The following is a 22088-nucleotide window of genomic DNA, read 5'->3' on the forward strand; positions in this document are numbered from 1 at the left end:
GCAGCCCAAGCAGGCGCAAAGCCATCAGGACTAGGACTTCGTTCTGAAACATCTGAATCATGGCTTTAATGCCCTGAACACTGTGGATGGGGAAAGGCTTGACTTTGATGTAGTGTTGAGTACTACCCCTATGAAGAGGATGCAGAGGATGCAGTGAGAAGGCACTAGGTGAAATTTGGGCTTGTGGACGGAAAACCTAATTCGAACAGCAACAAAGATGTGACCTGCAGGTGATATGATACCATCTCTGGATAGTCGACCTTGAGGAATCATTCGTACAAGTAATGGAATACAGTAATCTCTATCTTCTGAGGTGGGCCGTGACGACTGCCATCAACTTTGTGAAGCCTTTTGGTGCAGTCATGAGGCCAAACAGAAGGACTGCAAACTTGTTGTTGATGGGTCTTACAGTGAAGCAAAGGTACTTTTTGAGTGACAGGAGACTAGAGATATAATAATCTGCATTCTGCAGTTCGACAGACACCATGTAGTCTTCCCTTTTCAGTAACTCCTGAGCCAGGTATAGCATTTTGACCTTCTCCTTTCTGAGGAACTAGTGCAGACCCGAGGTCTAGGATGGTATGAAGACCACCATCCTTCTTTGGGACACAGTCATTGGGAGTAGCACCCGTAACCCAGTTTCTGCTCTGGCACCAACTCTACCACCCCTTTTCTTCAGCAAAATATCTATGTCCTGCTGATGCACTTGAAGGTGATCGGGTGGAACAGTAGACGTGGAGTGAGGAATGGGTAGGGGGCCTGCTGAAAGGGTAGGCCATACCACCCTCACACAATATGCAACACCAACTGACCTGAAGTGATGGTCTTCCAGGCCTGTAGAAAGGAGGAAACCCGACCTCCAACCAGCGCCCTGTGTGCTGACAAGATGGAATAAGGACTGCTTTTCTGCAGTGGCTAAGAAGAAAGATGAGGAAGAGAGGGGAGGGGGAGGTACAAGCAGAGGACAAACTCTTCCTTTACCATGACCTCTGTATGGCTTGTAAAGCTGAGCGGCCTGCTGTTGCTGCGGAGAGCGTTGCTGTGTGTTGCCTCAAATGGAAAAGCCCTTAGAGAATCCCCCAAAAACTGTTGAAATGCCAATAGTCTCTTTGTTGTGCTTGGAGCCTGAGCGATTTCGCTGTCACCTTGCTCTCCTTGAACCTTTCAAGTGCAAAGGTAGCCTTTCTTCTGAAAAGACACGAACCATCAAAAGGGTGATCCACAAGAAAGGTTTGGACATCCTAGAGAAAACCTGAATTTCTCAGCCATGTTTGGTGGCCAAGGGAGATCGAAGTTCCCATGGACTGAGCGACGGAGTCTGCTATATCCAGCCCCGACTGAATGATCTGATTTGCTGCAGCATGGCTGTCTCTGACCAGTTCTGAGAAGCTAAAGGTGGTCCAGCAAGGTAGGTATTATTACCTGGGCAATGTCCCAGAGGGCATGTGTGTAACGTCCCATGAGGCAGGTGATGTTCAAGGATTTTGATACCATGCTGCTTCCAATCAGGGGTCCCATTCTAATGTCAAGCCCACCAGTGTCCTTTAGACCAACAAAGTCTAAGCCAAGGGATGTATACTGTCCATCCCCATTGTCCAATATCCAGGCACGGATCTTTGTTGAGTCAGAATCCCCCTCTCTGAGCTGCCGTGCCTCTCTTCTGGATCGTGTTTATAGAGGGAACACCATGAGAGGTAATGTGTCTGGTCTGGTGGGTTGCGCCAACAGTGGCGTCATTTGTAGTGTTTGTGACGTCCACTGTGGAGCTAGTGACGTTGCTAGTGGTGCTGTAGGAGTCACTGATGGCTGACCTCGCACTGAAGGTGAAGGGCTCAAAGGTATGGTAAGAAGGTAGCATAGGGTGTCGTGCCAAGCCTGTAGTGGGGACTGGTTCTTGTTGTAGTGATGGAGGATATGCGATCAGTGATGGTGGCAGGAATGGAGCAAAAGAGGCTGCAATATATGGTGGCAAGAGAGCTCCAAAGGAGTAACCTATTGGTCCCATGAGACTGGAAGGCGGACACAGGGACTATAGCTTGTCTGAAAACATCAAACATTGAGTTGAGAAAGTGAGTCGGATCAGTTCCAGGGTCGCAGAATTCAGGGTAAGACTTACCTGGCTGGGGTCTTGGTGTCGGTGCCACAGGTAGTAATAGCTCTTGAATTGGCACAGGGTCCAAAGGAACCGTAGGTGAAGGATACTCTGAGGTTATTCCAAGTTTTGGTGCCAAGGAGGACTCTTGTGGGGAGGCGGGGCATTTCGGCGCCTTACGCTTCAAGTGGAGTCATGGCTTCTCTCTTCTTATGTTTGCACTTCCACGACTTTGAGGAGGGTGGTGACTCCGTGGCCCTTCATATTGATCAGGACTTCCTTTCTGTCCGACGTTCATCGCGAACCGTGATCATCCTCACTGGCCTTGGGGAGTATACGCTGGCATTAGTTGCAGACCTTGATGTCGTGGTCGGACCTCAAGCACCACAGGCAAATGTCATGCAGGTAATGACATTTGCCCACCACAGTCCCGGTCAAGCTTAAACCCTGACCATTTAAGGGGTGACATGCCGAACTGCAACAGAATTTTCTTTAAGTGTTTTGAAAAATGTTGACTTGTCTCCTGATGAGTCGAGTTCCACATTTGGTAAGGGAAAAAAGGGAAGAGACGTCAGCATGCCGACAGGACAGGTTTATCACTCCAGTGGTGCATGAGGGTGCTGCTTCCGACACTGAAGCGGAGCCAGCACACTCCAACTGGCATGGCGAACGATTGAAAAGCTTCCAGATTCAGTCTCAGTCATGGGATATTTGAAAGGTAAGGCATCGACAGGAGAAGTATCCATCATAATTTTAACTACTGCTTTGATGCTCCTGATTTGCTTAAGCTTGAGGTGATTCAGCTCTCGAGTGTGCTAAGAAATGGGGAGTAGACCTGTGAAATGTCTGTGGGAGCCACAAAGTTATGCAGAGACTGATCAGACTGTAAAGAGAGAGAAGGGATGTTGACGTGAAGTATACATGTGTGACTGTGTCAGACATGTCCAATTAGGCACAGTATTTTTTTTTTATAAATCTTTTTATTGAACAGACTCGCCAACATGGCATAGTATCCAACAGTCAATACAGAGGGTATCGCATGGTTCAATATACATAGTAATACAGTAAGCATACGTTGTGGAAATCACGGGGATGGGGAGACATAATCGTCCTGTGCGCGGGGAGGGGTACAGATGTTCCCACGATACAAGTTCCAAGGGGACCATATCTTAGACCATTTACGGGGACAGCCCCGAGCCATGTACACAAACTTCACTCTTTGCATGCACCAGTCAAGATCTTTTTTCCAGTTTGTAATGGTGGGTGCATGTGGGGCCCCCCAGAGCTGCGCAATGTTCCTGTTAGCTATCATACAGCCGAGTGTGACCCATTGTGCGGCATAGGTAGTGAGATCTGTAGGTTCCCAAATGTTTAGGAGGCATCTGGGCGCTTCCTGCTGGATCTCAACCCCCAGTACTTCGCTCATAATTACGTGTGTAGTACGCCAGAATTCCTGGATTGGCCCACAATGCCATATAGTGTGCATGAAGGTGCCCTGTGAGCGCATCCCCTTTTGCAGGACCCGTCCGTCCGACCACCCATGTGCACCAGTTGGGGACCCGTTATGTATGTTCTGTGTAGGATTTTCAGCTGCACCAGCCGGAGTCGCGCTGATATTGCAACCTCTTTGGGGGAGGAGACCGCCGCCTGCCAGCTTTCGTCATCTAGTTCAATGCCATCTCTCGTCCACTTTCTCCCGGAGCAGAATTAGGAGATCGCTCATGTTGTTGATTAGTTTCCTATAGGTTAAAGATATAGCCCTGTCGGGGAGATATCCATCCAGCAGTCTATCCTCCAATGGCGAGCTATCCGGTGGGGAGCCGTCACGAGGCAGTACGGATTGTAAGGCATGGTGGATCTGGAGATATCTAAAAAGCTCAGAATCCGCCAGTGCGTGTTGTTTTTGGAGAGTGCTAAACGGTTTTACCCCCCCTGCCTCCCATAGGTCCCCAATAGTGGAGAGTCCGATCAGGTCCCATTTGTCGAAACCCTTGGAGGTACCCAGGTCCCCTAGTTTTTGAGAGTCCTATAGTGGGGTGGCAAGAGTTAGTCTATTATGCCAGCCCAAGGATTGGGTTGCGGCATGCCATATCTTGACTGTGTGTTTAGTGGGCCCGGTAAGTGGATGCCTGTCAGGTTTGGAGTAGAGTGCTCGGGTGTAGGCCCCGCCAGGAAGGATCCAACGGTCCATGCGGAATCCCGGATCGTCAGGGCGACCGTATGTGCCGTGATTTATAGCTGTGAGGTGCGCCGCCCAGTAGAATTTCCTTATGTCTGGCAGTCCGATTCCACCGTCATACCAGCTGAGTGTGAGTTTTGGTAAGGCAATGCGTGGTCTCCCACCCCAAAGAAGGTCTCTCTGGAGCCCTTCGATTTCTTTAAAATAGGAGTTTGGGATGGAATCAGCCGAATTTTGCAATGCATAGAGGAAACGGGGCAGGGACATCATTTAAAAGAGGGCTGCCTTACCTAATAGGGATATCGGGATCAATTTCCAGGTAACGATGTCGCTCTTGAGCCTCTGCAGGGGGGGGGGGGGGGACCAGGTTGCGGACATATCTGATCGCCGGGGCAAGAGAGATAAATATACCAAGGTATTTAAAGCCTTCAGTAGCTATAGAGATGGGGCAGTTGGGGAGAGTTTCCGCGGAGAACATACACGAGTGATTTTTGCCAATTATCTCGAAATCCGGAATATCTCCCAAAGACGTCTAAGATATCAAATACCACAACCAAGGACCTCTTAGGTGAGGTAAGATAAAGAAGGATGCCATCTGCGTAGAGGGAGATACGGTCCACCCAGTCTACCGACCACCGCATCCCTCGGATTGCTGCATCATTACGGATCCAGGCTGCAAGAGGCTCAAGGGCCAGGGCAAACAATAGGGGAGATAGGGGGCAGCCCTGGCGGGTGCCGCGAGTGAGTGTGAAGGGTTCGGACTTTTTGTTGTTCACAACAACTTGTGCCATAGGCGCGCTGTAGAGTAACTTCATCCATTTGATGAATACCGGGCCGAATCCTAGTTTCGTTAGTACTGCGAAGAGATATGGCCACTCAAGGGTGTCAAACGCCATCGTAGCATCGAGCGACACCACAACTACATCGTCGCGAATGGTCGGTACCCTGCCAATCACCCCGTGCATTCTGCGCAGATTTAAGGCCGTATTCTTCCGAGGCATGAATCCTGATTGATCAGGATGCACTAGGTCTCCTATGACTTTGATCAACCTGTTGGCAAATACTTTGGCGAGGATATGAGGCTCAGCATTCAGCAACGAAATGGGCCGGTAAGAGGCACAGTCAGTTTTGGGTTTCCCATCTTTGTGTATAGTGACAATGGTCGCCATTCTTTGGTCTAGGGACAATAATCCCTTTTCTAGACTGCTGGTGTACATGGATTTCAGATAGTGGCCCAGCTTGTCGGGGCGGAGCTTATACAGCTCAATTGGGATGCAGTTTGGACCAAGTGCTTTGCCTGGACGTATCGCACGGATCGCTAGTGCAATTTCTTCAGTGGAGAGGGCACTATCAAGAAATAAACGGTCAGAGTCCGGGAGAATAGGGAGAGAGATTTCCTGTAGGAGGTCCAAGGAATCTACTTGTGTATATGGGGCCACCGAGTTGTATACTGTGTGAAAGTGGGTTGCAAAGTGATTGGCTATGTCTTGGGGATCTATTATGGGGTTGCCGTCAGGCCCTCCAAGCTCTGGGACAAGACGACTAGCCTGCTCCTTTTTATCAAGCCAGGCAATCAGTTTCCCAGCTTTGTCTCCCCAATCATAGATTCGGTCCAGCCTTTCTTGCCCCATTAGTTTGGCCCGGTCAGTGGCCAGAGCCCTATATTCATCTTGGAGCAGCCGGAGTGCATGAAGCGTTTCGGGCGTAGCACCAGAGGCAGCATCTTGCTCAAGTCGATAGATCTCTTGCTCCGCATCAGAGATGTCCTTTAGCCGTTCTTTCTTGGCTCCTGCTATGAGGGATAGGGCCTGGCCCAGGACTACAGTTTTAAAGGCCTCCCAGAGCGTTTGAGGGGAGTCGACAGTGTGCTCATTCTCCACAAAGTAGTCGTCAATGGATTTGATCAGACTGTCACGTATTTTGGGATTTTTAAGGTGCCAGGGGTTTATAGGGGCAATACGTCCCATGCGTGTGTAGTCAAGTACTATGTGTGCCCATAGGGGGTAGTGATCAGATATGCCTCTGGCGAGGTGCCGGATCTCATGGATGCTGGTGACCTGGGAAGCGGGAACAATTATGTAATCTAGATGGGAGAGACTATTGAGTGCCAAAGAGTGAAACGTGTGTTGTATTTTGTCCGGGTGGTAAGTTCTCCATACGTCTACAAGCCCCATTGCCTCTAGAAAGCTAGAAAAAGAGTGTGCAGTGGGGGGGTCCACGTGTGTGGATGCAAGAGAAAATGGAAACGATTTTGTTTGCATAATGCCAACCCCTCTTGAGCTAGATGTAAAGCCCGCATGAGCCACCATAGAGTAGCCCTACCTGCACATCGCCCTACACATGTTACCGATTAGATGAGTTTCCTGAAGCAGGACAATGTCAGGTGACAGTCTTTTGATGTGCTGCAACACCACGCTTCTCTTAATTCTGTCTCCTAGCCCGTTGACATTCCAACGTAAGATTCTAATTTCTTTGTTCCTTTGCGTACCCATTTGTTTGTAGAGGGAGTGTGGCACTGTGTTCCACCAATAGGGACTATGCAGTCAAGTAAATACAAAACAACAAATAACAAAAAAAGACAAACCCACCCAACCACCCCCCGCCCTGCTTCCCTGCGCTCTGGGCTCGAAACTACCCATCTTTAAAATTACAGAGTGCCTGTTGCCCAAAAAGAAAAAAGCTAACAAGAAGAATGTAGAGGGGGGCCGTGGTGCCCCGCTGACCCCCCCCCTAACATGGCAAGGTGTCAGTGCATTGCATAAAGAAAGTCAGTATAAGGAGCAAAGGTGTATGGCAGAGCAGAGTGTATAGATCGGCACCTGTGGATGCCACGGATTTAAGGTCAGGCGCCAGCCCATGACAGGAGACGGCGGCTCCAAGGTCATTAACGGCGCTCCGACATAGGCACCTCATCCAGGTCAGCTCTCATTGGGGCCGCTATCCGCTTAGTCTCTCCGGCTGTCCAACCAGTCAGATGCGGCCTCCGGGAGATCGAAAAAGTAAGTTTGTCTATCTGCCTCGACACGCAGACGCGCGGGGAAGACAATGGCATATTTCAGTTCTCTGGCCCCCAGTCTTCGCTTAACATCCAGGAATGAGCGCCTAAGCATCTGAACCGCGCGAGTAAAGTCGGGAAAGAAAGTGACAACCGCATTATCCAGGCAGAGCGGGGGGCAACTCTGGCAGCTTGAAGGATTGTATCTCTGTCTCGATAGTTTAATAGTCGGGCCAGTATCGGACGAGGTGGGGCCCCGGGCGACCCCCCGGCACCCTGTGTGCCCTCTCGACCACGAACAGTTTGGAGAGACCCTTTGGTTGCAGTTTCGTTACGATAAGGTCCTCGACGAACAGGTCCATAGCAGGGCCCTCCGATTTCTCGGGCACCCCCAGCACCCGTATGTTGTTGCGTCTTAACCTCCCCTCATAATCATTAAGCTTATCCTCTGTGAATTTGCGGAAAGCATGGAGTTCCTTAACGTCAGATTGCAGTTGCGAGGTATCCGCTACCAGATTTGCAGTGGTGGTCTCAAGTTGCTTTACTTTTTCCCTATATTTGCCGAGGTCCGCCCTGATTAATGACACTTCAGAGGAGAGGGTATCAATGGATGTTCGAACCCCAGTAATTGCTGACAGTAAGTCCTTCATGGTGGGTTCAGAGGGGTCCCGCTCCGCACCACTTTGCTGTTTGTCGCCTACCTCCTTCCGTTCAGGTAGGTCAGCTCTCGGGAAGGCGTAGCGGTCCAGTCTGCTCTGTTGGGACATTTTCGCGCCCTTCGAGTTGGGCACGATGAGTCCCTGATCCGTCCAACGAAGACACAGAACCGGCCCCTCCAGAACAAGTCACCCGCGTGGGGTGGTCGCGGAGAAATCCTCCCAGTAGAGGTTACCCAGTAGAGCCGCACAGCGGGGTCTCGCAGCGGCTCACCCACTCAGCAGGTCCAGCGGATCTCGTCAGTCTCTCCTCTACCGCCACACCGCAAAGAGGCACCGGCCGAACGCACATCAGCGCCCAGGGGCTCAGCAGTCGTCCTCAAGCCTCCCGGTGCGCGTCCACCGCGCGGCAGTCTCTCTCCTATTATCTGGTAATATGGAGCGATGTGGCAGTCACAAGGGACGGCAGTAGCTGCTCCTCCGAGGCGGAGCGCCGCCGTCAGCCCAGAGGCCCGAGCCGGCCCAAGCACACAAAGCCGGGATGCTGGCGTTGCTCCGACTTAACACCCAAGGGCACACTCCCACGGCGGCGAGCATGGCTCAGTCGTGCGCTCCCCTCTCGCTCCGGCGCGCCTCACTCCTCCACGAAAGTCCTCAGGGCTCCACGCGCTCAAATGGAGACAGGTGGGTGCTCCCTTCCCCACACTGCCGCCCGCTACAGAGAGGGGTCCGTCGCGAGAGCGGGTCGCCGACGGAGCTCCGCCGTCTCACCTGTCCAGCGAGTCCGAGGGCCCCAGAAGGGCGCACCAACAACCAGGATGTAGCACAGCTCTCGGTGGGTCTAATTGGCGCCTCCGCCCGATCCTCCACTGTTGACGTCTCAAAACAGGGGGTCAAAAGGATGTTCGATGTACCTCTCCCCGCAATCGGCAGCTGCAACCCCTGGCGCCGCAATACCGTTAGTCTCCGCAGGACACTTCGCCGACCGGTGACTTCCGGTCCGAGGCGGCCGCCGCTCCAGTTGCGCTGCCCCGGCTCACAGGATCACTTGAGCCCCAGGCGTAAGAGGGGTCCTTAGGCCCCAAAACACGGGACCTGCTTGCAGGGTCTAGAGGCAGCGCCGGGGCCCAGAAAAACACTCTTGCGCGCCACTCGCTCCGGGTAAGTCGATTCCGTTGCCAGAAGTCAGCATAAATATCAGGATTTATGCCGGGGAGGAGGTTTTAGCGGAGCTGAAAAGCTACACAGCCATCTTGTTTCGAAGCTAGGCCACGCCCCCCAATTAGGCACAGTATTATACAGAAGTCTGTGGGTGACCAAAATAAGCATTTAAAAAAAATCATTTTATTAAAGAAAAAGAAACAATAAATACAACTGTTCACTGTCTCACTCAACAAATGCATTTTCAGTACCTGGATACATCTGTCCCATTGGCTCTGATCCACCCAATGTTGCCCTTCCCCCTTGAGAGTCGGTTTCCAGTGTACTGGCATGGGCTTCGGTGATATCTGGCGATTTGTTGTTGTCACAGTCAGTATTATGGAGTGGGCCCCATCTTGCCAGACTTTCTCCCATTTTTTGGGACAACCCCTACTTCTGTAAACCATTTTCTCAGCAAGCATGCACCAATCCATATCTCTTTTCCAAATTTCCACATCCGATAGAGTCCCGGCACCCCATGCTCTGACAAGGTTTCTCTAAGCTACATTCAGACCTAATATTGTCCAAACTTTCTGATACTTCAGAGCCTTCTCTGCTTCTCTTATATTGCGCACATTGCATTTTGCTGTTCCGTTCAAGCCTGTTCCCCCCGCTTTCACATGCACTACGTACGTTTTGAATAGAAGGTCTGTATCGCTGGGCAAGCCCATAGGGTCTTTCTTTCCCACACCCTCGCAGGCACAGGTTGGATGCAGTTCATCCCATTTTGACTGGGGTCGTCCTTGAAAAGTCGGAGCAGTACAATATAAGGATCTGAACCAATCAGAACCTCAATTTTTATTGTGACCTCCCTCAGGCCCTAAGCGCCTCTTTCCACTCTCCATCATCAAACTCCCCTAATTGCTCCTCCTATCGCACCCTTAATTGTTGCAGGGTGTTAGGTGAGTGATTTTGGATCTTTCTACAAGTCAGGTGGAAGTTACGTGGAAGACTCCTCCACTCCCTTCAACAGAATTTCTCTGAGGGCACATCTGACCTGAAGGGATTGGTAGGTCTCTGTCTGACAAGTTATACTCGGTCACCAACATAAAGAGAGGAAGAACATCACCCCCTATTCACAGGTCTCCAACCTTGGAGATACCCCTATCAGATCCCATTTGGTGAACCCCTGCAGCCTTCTCAGGGCTGGCAGTGCTGCTGTATCCCACAGTGGGGTCGCTCGTGTGAGTTTGCTCCCTCATCCTAAATATTTTGTCAACTCGTTCTATAGTTTTAATCACTGTACTTGTATGTGGGGTAGCTCTACCAGGGATTTAGTCCCAAACAGCACTGCTGGGTATCCTCTGTCAGTCATTGTAAGCCTGTCCAATCGCAATGCCGATTCAGACTGGGTCATAAACGCCCAGTCATGGACTGTCACCAGTAGGGATGCCCAGTAGTATTTCTGGACATCTGGCAGGAGTATTCCTCCATCCCACCAGCTCCTTGTAGGCTTTGTCATGGCGAACCATTTTATAGAAGTGTTTGAATTACTGCCTCAATTTCTCTGAAGTACCTTTTGGGTACCACAGAGGGGGTATTTTTTAGCGTATATAAGAAGTGCGTTAGGGATATCATTTTAAATAGAGGTGGCCTACCCAGTAGGGAGAGTGGCAGGGGACACTAGTGTCCAATGTCGCCCCTCAATCCTTCTAGGATGGAGCAGGGTCAGGTTTCACTCGTGGAAAATTCTAGCATTTCTAGTTACACCGATAGAGAGGGACCAAAATCCCCCCTCCATGACTCGCACTGCACAATCACGCAGCAATCTCGGCACTTCGCCCACAAGCGGGAGCAATACGGACTTGTGCCAGCTAATAACATAACTTGAGTTTTTGCCAAAATTCATGAGCATTTGCATAAGCCTGGACATCGTCATCTCAAATTTCAGCCACAAAGAGTAGGATGTGATCCGTGTACAGTGTTATCCTCTCTTCCCATGCGCCGCCCCAGTCTAATCCCCTGAGTAGAGGGTCCTGCCTAACCCAAGCAGTCAGGGGCTCCGGTGCCAGGGCAAAAATCATTGGTGACAGTGGGCACCCCTCTCTGGTTAGCCGACAGAGCTTGAAAGTCTATGAACAGGTCTGTTGATTTTGACCCTAGCCAGCGGGTCGCTGTAAAGCAGCCAGACTCATTGTTGGAATTCCAAACCTATTTAGTGCTGCAAAAACGTAGCCCCACTCAAGGGTATCACATGCCATCCTGGAGTCTCAGGACACCATCAAGGCGTGTTCCAGGAGGGTTTATATTTGCTCCAGTACCTCAAGTAGTCACTTAAGAATAAGCCTTGCACTGTGATTGGGCATAAAGACTGATTGGTCAGGATGTACGAGGGAGTGGATCACTTTTCACAAACAGGGCACCAGTACCTTTGCTAATAGCTTGCCCTACGCTTTCCAGAATGAAATTGGCCTGTAGGAGTAGCATTCACCTGGGGGCTTCCCCTCCTTGGGTATGACACTTATGGTGGCCATTCTCTGATCTTGTCGGGGGGACACCCTTAGATTTGCTCCCTTTATACACAGCCATCAACTGTGGGGCGATACTGGAGATAATTTATGTACCAGGGCATCGTCTGCCTGGTGTGGAGCAGTCTCTCCATCCATGTTAAAAAAAATTCCTGCTGATCTCCCACTATCAGGGATTTTGCATGCACCCGAGGACCGTTTTGTATGCCTCGCACAGCGTGACAACTGAGTCATTATATTCCGCAAAGTAGTGGTCCCTGATTTTACGTTTTTTATAGTACCAGGGGTTTATCAGCCACACCCTCTTTTGGTCAGTCTTTCTTTTGTGGACCAGTGCCCACAATGGCGAATTGTCCAACATGCCCCTCGCCAAGTGTCGTACCTCCGAGTACCAGTGGAACTGCGTATGACGGGTGAGGAGATAATCAATTCAGGAGAGACTTTTATGTGCCCCTGAATAGTATCAATCAATCAGGGGGGGTGAGCACGCTACTCACCCGTGAGGGTCTCAAGGCACTAAGGGGGGGGGGCGTGAGCAGCTCCGTTTGGTCATTCGAAGAGCCAGGTCTTGAGGTTCTTTCTGAATTGGTGCAGTGTCGGGCTTCGTCAGAGGTGGAGGGGGAATTTGTTCCCTCAGCGCCTTGAGACCCTCACGAGGGGCGTGTCGGACCATTCGCCATTATGGGCAGTGGTCCACAAAAGAAAGTATGTGTATTGTTGTTCCTGTGGATTATGGGCTTCCTGCAGATCCCCCAGACTCTCGGCCATCAGAAAGACCTGGAGGGGGCTAAGCCTCTCCTGTGCTACCTTGCTTGTCCACTTGTCCCAATCCTACCGCAACACTGGGTTGATGTCACCCCCTAGAAGCAGGGTGCCGTATGGTAGCTGCAATAGTAGGGGGCTCACATATGGAAGTGCAAGTGCATGCCAATTAGGTGGGACGTACACTGAACATATGTTAAGCCCTTCCAGTGTTCCAAACAAGCCACATACCTCCCAAGTGCATCTGTGCATGTCCTGTGGAGGAAGACAGGAGTAGATGTTTTAACAATTATGCCCACCCCTCTGGAGCCCGTAGTGGATACCGAATGGGCTAATACTTTGTATCTCCATCTACCCAGGGCTCTGTAGTTGTTGCCCTTTATATGTGTTCTCTGGACCAACACTACACCGGGGGCATGTTTTCTAAAGTATTGGAGTATCACCCCTATTTTATTCATGTCCCCTAATCCATTAACGTTACGCAACAATATTTTTATTGATTTTGTGCTTGTCATATTACTTTGGTATAGTTTCCTTGCAGGGTCACCTCATTTAGGGCTATAGACCGAGGTTGCCAGTAGGGCATCCCAACCCGGCCCTGGTCATGTCCCTCATATGTGTATCTGTACAGTAAAGTAGAACAATAAAATCTGAACAAAAGAAGAAAAATATGCCTTGTTTAACTCCCCCCTCACCCCATCTCTGCATGGTGAGCTTACTGGGTTGAAGCAGGACAGAGAGTTGGGGGACCTATGTCGAGACTCCACGCTCCTACCCTTTGAGGACATGCAAGCTGCATATGACATACCTGGGGGTCACTTCCTGAAGCATAGGGCCTTGACGCGCAGGGTTAGGATACATTGGAAAAGCGGGGGCGCGGAACCACGAGCGCTGGCGGGGTGCAGATATGTCGCGCTCTCAGCAGGAAGAATTAAAACGGTCTCCTGCCTATATAAGGCCATACAGAAGGATGTACAACAGCCATTAGAGCGACTGAAACTGCAATGGAAAGACGACCTCGGTAAGCAGATACCAGAGAGAGAGTGGGAGAAAATTCTAGAATGCACTCCAAAGGCGTCCAGTAACGCACATTTTAAATTAATTAACTACTATGTGTTACGCTGAGCATATTTAACGCCGGCCAGCATTAGGAAATACTTTTGCGCGGAGTCGGCAGCCTGTCCGTGATGCGGGGAAAGAGGCGCACATACTCCACATGTTCTGGAACTGCCCCCTATTGCGGACCTTCTGGGGGGACATACGGCAGGTAATAGGCGACTTGATTGATAAAGAGCTACCACAGACACCAGAACACTTCCTACTGGGGTGGTTTCCAGCCACAGGTCCCACTCTCTGCTACCTGCTGCGATCCTTCTACTTTTAGACTGTAGGCCCTTGCAGTGTTCTGCCGGGCACTCCCCCATTCCCCCCTACCCCCGCTAATTCTTCAGACTTCCTGTGGAGTCAAGCAGAGGTCCTCCTCTTTAGCCTATTCCCCAGGGGATCTCAAGGCTCCCTATTCCCTGGCTGCCCATTCATCTATGGACGCCAGCTGCTGCTGCTTCCAGGAGCGCAGTGGGCAACGAGGGGCTTTGGAGGCCCGCAGGCCACTCTGCAGGATGTCTTCGCTCTGGTTAAGTTCTCCCGCTGGCAGGCCTGCCTCATCAATCGAGCTCAGGTCTGCCCAGTTGGCATAAGCTTTGCTCCAGTGGTCTCATCCAGCAGTGACCCAGCCTCTACTGCCTCAGCTCATTTATCTCTCTGCACCTTCTTGCGATTCCTTTATGGGATTGGGTGTCAAGCGGATTTAGGCACAGATGAAGGGAATTTTAATATTCTGGAATCAAAGCTGCTTAAGCAAGCGGACATCGTGCTTGGCGGTTGGCCATGATCCCCCAGCAGATTGGTTCTTGTCTGCAAAGTCAAAAAACACTCCGATAGGATATAGCAGAGGAAAATAAACTGCCAGTTGCCTGATATTCTCTAATTGAGTATGAATGTGCAGATTTTGTTCAAATCTGGGGGAGAAAAAGTATGAAGCAAGTATACAGATGGCAAAGATCAACAGACCTGTGCGAAAACCATTTCTGAATTAAGAGATAACTTGTGCACATTGCATTTTTTCTGCTGCAGACCGCATCGTATAGAGTCTTCGTTGTCATAAATAAATATGGCACACTTCAAGCCTTTCCTGTCTGCCCACATTCGGTCCTTGCTGTACATTATCTGTGCCGATCCACCGGATCCTTGAACTCATTCAGCGTTCACCATCAGTGTTCTCATCCCTCGAGGCCCAGCACTCACCTGTGTGGTAATGAGGTGGTGGAAAGGATGGATGTGGCTCAGGTACTTTGTGCATATGACCCTCTCCCCTCTCTGGCAGTCAGCCTCCTCACCAATCTTGAACATTAACTGGTTCTGGTTTCCTGATGCCTTTAGAGAAAAGAGGACCAGATTACCGGACTCCAGAAATGTTTTTTACTGTTCCAATTAAAATGTGTTCCTTCTTACATGGGTTTTTACATACAAAAAACTTGCACTCATGCAGACTATGAAATAGAACAATACGTAGCTAATCTCGAACGTACATTATTTATATTCCCTATAAATAATAAATGTGAATGTTTTGCAACATTACTCTGAGCTAAACATGCAACACTTTAGATTGGTGTAAAAATAAGGGAAAAGTTAAGGAGCTAGGTTTCTGAAAAGTAAAGTGGGAGCAGAAAACTACAAATCTAATGGCTGTATCGGCTATGATTTGCTAGGTTAGGTCACATACTTGAGTGTATAGCACACATGATTAACTACCACCGACGCAGCGTATTGATAATTAGGATTAAGACATTTCTTATTATTATTTGCCACACGTTTTCCCATTAAATCATTAACTTTGAACAACTGATGAGGACATGCAGAAAGTTACTCCCACTGCAAGCTATCATGATCTGCATTTCATGGACAAGAACACCTTGATTACCTGGCGCAATCCCCATTACCCCATTTCTATAGTCTTCGTCTCAGCCCAACATTCAACATCTAGTGGTTTGCTTATCTGATAGCCCCCTTGGAAGGAAAATTAGGCTAAACAGGCAGAGTAATAAGATCAATCCATCACCTCATTGTTGGGACAGGAATGTCCTCTGCATGGGTGCAGTCGATTTCCTCAGCCCAGAGTGCCCAACTGCGAGTATCTGAAATGCAGGTTTGGCCCTAGCAGATCACTGGTCTAGCTTGTGCACAGAGGCCTGGTATTTAGACACAAGTGAGGTCCTGCACCCATACTGTGAGTTGGAGCGGCACCACGAATGTCCTCATTGACAGACGGTGGACTAGGGGTCCCTTTCATGTCAGCACATACAGCGGTGGTGGCAGGGCAGTGTGCTATGTTTTGTGAGGCCCACTGGCCCCCTCATGCAAAGTTCTGCTTCTTTGCACTTACCCAGATCATAGTACTAACATCCCAAGTGCATGTTGTGTGTGTAGGTAGAAAGCATGCTACATACATAGTGCATGTGAGTGAACCAAAGTAATGGAGGCAGGTGGGATCCATTTTGGATAGTGAACGAGATGGTTACTTTCCGAGACAGCAGAAGTGTATTGCTGACATTCCTGAAGCTGAGCGGAGGAGACCTTGACAGTGAAGTGAGTGAAGAGGAGAAAAGGTGCTTTTTTCCAATGTGGCCTTTTGCTGAGCAAGTGGCAGCTCATTAGTCTTCCTGTACCACTGCCATCTGGTTTATAGTGTAAGCCTGAGACTCTATGATGCCAGGTGAGAGACACCTTAGGTGAGGCCCATAGGTTTGTTTTTTCTTGATTACCCTTCAGTTGGGCTGATAACAGACGTGCAACTCCCCCTCAAACCAGTTTTAATGTCCAGACAGTGGACAGTGGATACACATCTCCTGTCTGCTTTTGTGGTCTAAAAGTGGGACACTACTTATTGGTCAATATCCAAGTTCTCTACAACCAATGAAGGGATTGATCGGCAGAGCAGAGGAATGCTGTGCAACCAGAGCTTATGTCTTCCTGACAGATAGACGTATACAGAAAAAAAGTGCAGGGTGGAATACTTGCATTAATCTCAGCCACTGGTAATTCCTTGGGGTCGCATTCTAATCCATCATTATTTTGTACACCATGGCACCATTGGATCCAACCATATGCATATCAGTCTTGGCCCTACACCAAAAGGAACAGTCCACTCCGAGCTGCCAAGCCAGTTCCTCTCTGAACCAGAACACAAGAAACCCAGGACAGAGTTCGCCCATATCAGGACTCATCAGCCATTATAAGTTGGTTCCAATGGCACAGCATGCACAGGACCCACGTCTGAGAATACCCGTCTCACTTATTCTCTCAAACTAAAGTATAAAAAAAAAGTGATGGATGGAAACCTTGAATTAATTTCAGCCACTGGTAATTACTCTGGCCGCAACCCCGTCCCTTGTTATTTTTTACATCATGCCACTTCAGTTTGGAGCCAGCATTACGCAAATTGATCGTGACCCTGCTCCAATCAGAACAGTCCAGCCCGACCTGCCAGGCCATCTTTAACCCTGGTACTGTTGGGAAGTACCAGAAGAGGAAAATTGCAGAGAGTGATCTGTGTACCTCACAGTCGATGAGTGACGATTCCCCAACAAGAGTTCCTGGCAGGAACCATGTTGCCACTACTGTACCCGAAGATTGCCAAAACTCGGTTGTCAGCACGTCCTGTGATGTCGTAGTGCCACCAGAAGAAAGATAATTTGTACCTAGGCCAGAAGAACAGCGGCTTATACTCAGATGTAGTGCCAAAAGAAGTGAGGCCAGAATGTTGCCAGTCAAAGCTTGGCCTGTACATGGCCAAACTGGCCATCGGACACCTTCCAAAAGGAGAATGGCCCAAGCGGAGGCTGCACCGATACCACAACACCTGCCCACCTGTTCAGTCTGTGAACACGACTTGTGTGGACCACAGTCCCTGTCCACAGAGTCTACAACTCACAGCCATTGGAGACGTGAAGCTACAGCCTCACCGAGTACCTGTCTGCCAGGCGTGTGACCGGAGTCCAGAAACACAGGAAAAGACGTGCAGAAACTAAACCAGGAGGCTTCCTAACTGAACACACTCAACCACATATGGTAAGACTGAGGGCGCAAACTCATTAAGAACTGCGTGACACTGAGTGCAATGTAAACTAGAGGGGGCAATATGGTTCTGAGCCATAATCCCTCTATTAACTGAAAACTATGCAGGAAACACCTACACCAGAATGGGTTGCCAGTGGGAGATAGTATATAAATATATATATAAATATATATGTACACCATCTCCTCTATAAATGTCTTGCATGTTGTAACGCAAGTTGTTGTGGTATATAGAACCCATACCATAGTCTCTGAGGAAAGCAGAAATAGATTTGTTGACGTGCTTCCTTGCTTTGTCAATCTGCGGACAAAATTGGTTGGACCAGTTCCACTTTTGCCTTTGGCATATGTTAGAATATACGAAGGCAGTTTGTGGAAAAAGCGACATCAATTGCACAAAGGTGTCCTTAATAAGCATTTCCAGACCTACCCCAGTTAAAGTGCCTAGGTCATTTCCACCACAGTGCACAAAAATAAGGTTAGGCTGTGGAGAGATGTAGAAAGGTTTTCACCAAAGGCATTAATTGGTGCCACTTTAACCCTCTCTGACCAATCCATTTGATGTCTACATTTGGCAAAGCAAGGTCTCTCACCATACCTCTTTTTACTGCAAATTTTTTACTCCAGAAGACATAGCTGTGACCTACAATCCACACTGTGAACATCTTCAAAGGAGATCTGGATGCACTCAGGAGGTGTCTTTCAGTAGAAAGGCAAAAAGAAAGGAAAGACAGTTGAAAAAAGGGGGCACACATACTTTTTTTTATAAAAAGAACTCATTGGCTATTTCAAAGCATTCTACACTAAAAACTAGGCTGTATGTTTAAATTTTAAAAAGCATGTATTGCATTGGTTCAGAAAAAAGTGTGAAAAAAGAACATTAGTTTGGATTTGCTGTTAGGTTTGAAAAGTCAAGCACTCTTGCTCTTTGGAAATGAAACATTGTCTGTTGAACTTCTGACCTCTCTGCTCACACCTGTGTTCCATGACCTGTTGCTATGGTAGCAGGCAGAAGTTAAGTTGGGGGAAGGGTACATTTGGAAAGGGGTTGAAGTTTTCAACCAATAGAAATGTGTGATTTCATTTGAAAAAATGTGGGAAGTACTGAGATTGAAAATTAACATGTATATGTGTGAAAAAAGAGAGGGGAAACTGTGCCATTAACTGGTTCTGCTGAGAGGAGAGAGGTGTGGAGCTCAGTGATTCTGGTCTGATAAACTGCTGTGTGACTGCCACATTTCTTTCACAACTAACTAATTTTAAAGGTGAGTTATGAGTTTGAGAGGGGGTGTTCGTGGTTAATTTTGATATATAAAAAAAAATTATGATTATTTGTTTAAAGTTGTGATTTACATTTTCTGTTTTGCGAGATATTTAACTGTTTTGAATATGTAAAATATTATGGAGTATGTTTTCAACATAAGATAATGTGTACTGGTAACAATGAGGAATACTGTTTTGTGCCTACCATCAAACCATGAGTCTGTGTGCAGAGAAGAATTGTGGGCAGAGATTTAATTTGTGTTGCTGTTGAAAAGTAAGACTTGCAGTTGAAAGAAAAGGACAGCTTCTTTTTAATTGTGATGGTTAGCATTTAGCAGAAATCACTTTGAAAAAAAAAGAGGAAAATGGCAGCACATTTGAAAAAAGCATTAGTTCTGTTAGAATTGATAACCCAGGAAAGGGGCAGCCTGTGTTTTGTGCCTACCAACACAGCATGAGTCTGTGTGTATATAGGAATTGTTGTCTGAGATTTAATTTGTGAAGTTGCTGTTCAGTAAGAAATGTAGTGCTAGGAAAGTGGCAGCCTGTGTTATGTGCTTAAAATGATGACATGAGTCTGTGTGCACACAGGAATTGTGGGCAGAGATTTAATTTGTGAAGTTGTTGTTCTGAAAGAAATGCAGTCCCATGAAAGGGGCAGCCTGTGTTATGTGCTTAAAATGATGGCATGACTCTGTGTGCACACAGGAATTGTGGGCAGAGATTTAATTTGTGAAGATGTTGTTCAGTAAGAAATGCAGTTCCTGGAAAGGGGCAGTCTGTTGTGTTTACACAAATTATCCCTTAGCACACATGCACTGTTACATACATCCCTGCAGTCTTCATGCAGTTCTGGAAGTCTCTTTGCTCATCTGTCAAGCACCAGACAATCCACAGTGTTCAGAAACACACTCTTGGCACACACGCAGCAGCTTCTCCAACACTCTCATGTGTAGTACACAGCTCTGTGTGCTGTTTCAGATAGCACTGTGTAATGCAAACACATTCAACGTCACCAAGGCCTCATTTAAATTGATCTTGTTTAATCACTCACTCTGTAACATATGGACATGGTCTTAAGGAGCTGTTAGGAAATGTGCTGTTTTCTGCTTCTGTAAATAATAAGGGAAATGTATCAGGCTGTAACAGTAATTTGGTACTATTCAGGGACACTGTTTTGTTCCAAAAAACATAGCATGAGTCTGTGTGCGCACAGAAATTGTGGGCAGAGATTTAATTTGTGAAGATGTTGTTCAGTAAGAAATGCAGTCCCATGAAAGGGGCAGCCTGTGTTATGTGCCTAAAATGATGGCATGACTCTGTGTGCACACAGGAATTGTGGGCAGAGATTTAATTTGTGAAGATGTTGTTCAGTAAGAAATGCAGTTCCTGGAAAGGGGCAGCCTGTTGTGTGTACACAAATTATCCCTTAGCACACATGCACTGTTACATACATCCCTGCAGTCTTCATGCAGTTCTGGAAGTCTCTTTGCTCATCTGTCAAGCAACAGACAATCCAGTGTTCAGAAACACACTCTTGGCACACACGCAGCAGCTTCTCCAACACCCTCATGTGTAATACTCAGCTCTGTGTGCTGTTTCAGATAGCACTGTGTAATGCAAACACATTCAACGTCACCAAGGCCTCATTTAAATTGATCTAGTGTAATCACTCACTCTGTAACATATGGACATGGTCTTAAGGAGCTGTTAGGAAATGTGCTGTTTTCTGCTTATGTAAATAATAAGGGAAATGTATCAGGCTGTAACAGTAATTTGGTACTATTCAGGGACACTGTTTTGTTCCAAAAAACATAGCATGACTCTGTGTGCACACAGGAATTGTGGGCAGAGATTTAATTTGTGAAGATGTTGTTCAGTAAGAAATGCAGTCCCATGAAAGGGGCAGCCTGTTGTGTTTACAAAAATTATCCCTTAGCACACATGCATTGTTACGTACATCCCTGTAGTCTTCATGCAGTTCTGGAAATCTCCTTGCTCATCTCTCTTGCACCAGAGAATACACAGTCTCCAGAAACACACTCTTGGCACACACGCAGCAGCTTCTCCAACACTCTCATGTGTAGTACTCAGGTCTGTGTGTAATGCAAACACATTCAACGTCATCAAGGCCTCTTTTTCTTTGCTCTATTCTAAACACTCAGCCAGGTTGCAGATACTTATGGTATGAAGTAGCTGTTAGGAAATGTGCTCTTTTCTGCCTCTGTGATTTTCCAGGTAAAATGTGTAAGGCTGTAACAGCAATTATCACTTGATCTAACAGAGTAGTAAATGTGCTTTGAATTTGCAAATCAAATTCTGTTTTCTGCTTAGAAGCACACCATGAGGCTGTGTGTGCACAGAAATTGTGGCCACAGATATAATTTGTGTTGCAGTTGTTCTGTTAAAAAATGCACTTGCGGGAAAGGGGCAGCTTGTTTTTTTTCAACTGTGGTGGTTAGTACTGTGCACAAATTAGTAAATGACAAATGAGAGACAAATGGAAAAACATTTGAAAAAAATGAAAAGTAAAAAAAAATATTTAAATGAATTATAATTACAAAAAGGATTTTTTTTTAGTTCCTTGCAGGTATTGCTGAGCAACAGTGAAAAAAAAATGCCTTTAAGGACAAGAAAAAGGAAAGAAAAGCAACAACAAGTATATCTGGACAAAACTGGGAAAAAAAAATAGCAGGAGAAGCTGGTGATGGCAAAAAGAAAAAATCTACTGGTAAGCAGAGCAGAGATTTCATAAAACAGATTTTCAAAAAACAAAAAAATGGCAAAAATAACTGCAAAACAAAGAGAGTTTTATGTACAAAGCCACAACACAGTCAACAACAGAAAAAAAAAGCTAATGTACAATCAGAAGTATGTCAAACAGATTTAACACAAATTAGATTTTAAAAACATTCGTCGAAAAATGTTTCAGAGAAGAGTGATGTTAAATTTGCTAAAGGATGTGAAAAAATATAAAAAAAAACTAAATTTATTAAGAAAAAAAAATTTATAGAAAAAATTGTAAGTAAGGCTTTGGAAATAAAAAGAAAACTTTTTATTCTAATTTTGATTAGGATGCGTAGATTAGAAAAATTAGTGAATGCAATGAAGTCACAAAGCAAAAGGAAAAGAGAAGTGAAAAAAAGTAACTTTTGTAAAGTGTTTTTGGGAGAATGGAAACACAGTTCAAGTACTGAACCATTTTTTAATGAAGAAAGTTATCTTCAAAGTAATAGTTTGTTGCATGCAGTTGACACTAATGGTAGAGCATATGAAGTGAAGGATGGTTGTGTGATGCAAAAAGAGAAAATGGTCCCTATAAATGAGGAAGAAGTAATGG

General features: G+C 47.3%; 1 protein-coding gene across 6 annotated transcripts in view; it reads right to left on the reverse strand.

Annotated features, from left to right (window-relative positions):
* Window positions 1-22088, reverse strand: part of TAF1C (TATA-box binding protein associated factor, RNA polymerase I subunit C) — a 281651-nt gene that overhangs the window by 68526 nt on the left and 191037 nt on the right. For 4 of the 6 annotated variants that reach the window (XM_085627783.1, XM_085627782.1, XM_085627785.1 and 1 more), the window contains one exon: window positions 14657-14785. The exons of the other annotated variants lie outside the window; for them this stretch is intronic. In XM_085627783.1, the coding sequence (XP_085483909.1) occupies window positions 14657-14785 (129 nt within the window). The remainder of the gene's footprint in view (window positions 1-14656; window positions 14786-22088) is intronic. 6 annotated transcript variants of the gene reach the window in all.

The sequence above is a fragment of the Triturus cristatus genome, chromosome 2_1 (genome assembly GCF_964204655.1).
Source record: "Triturus cristatus chromosome 2_1, aTriCri1.1, whole genome shotgun sequence".
Classification (NCBI taxonomy): domain Eukaryota; kingdom Metazoa; phylum Chordata; class Amphibia; order Caudata; family Salamandridae; genus Triturus; species Triturus cristatus.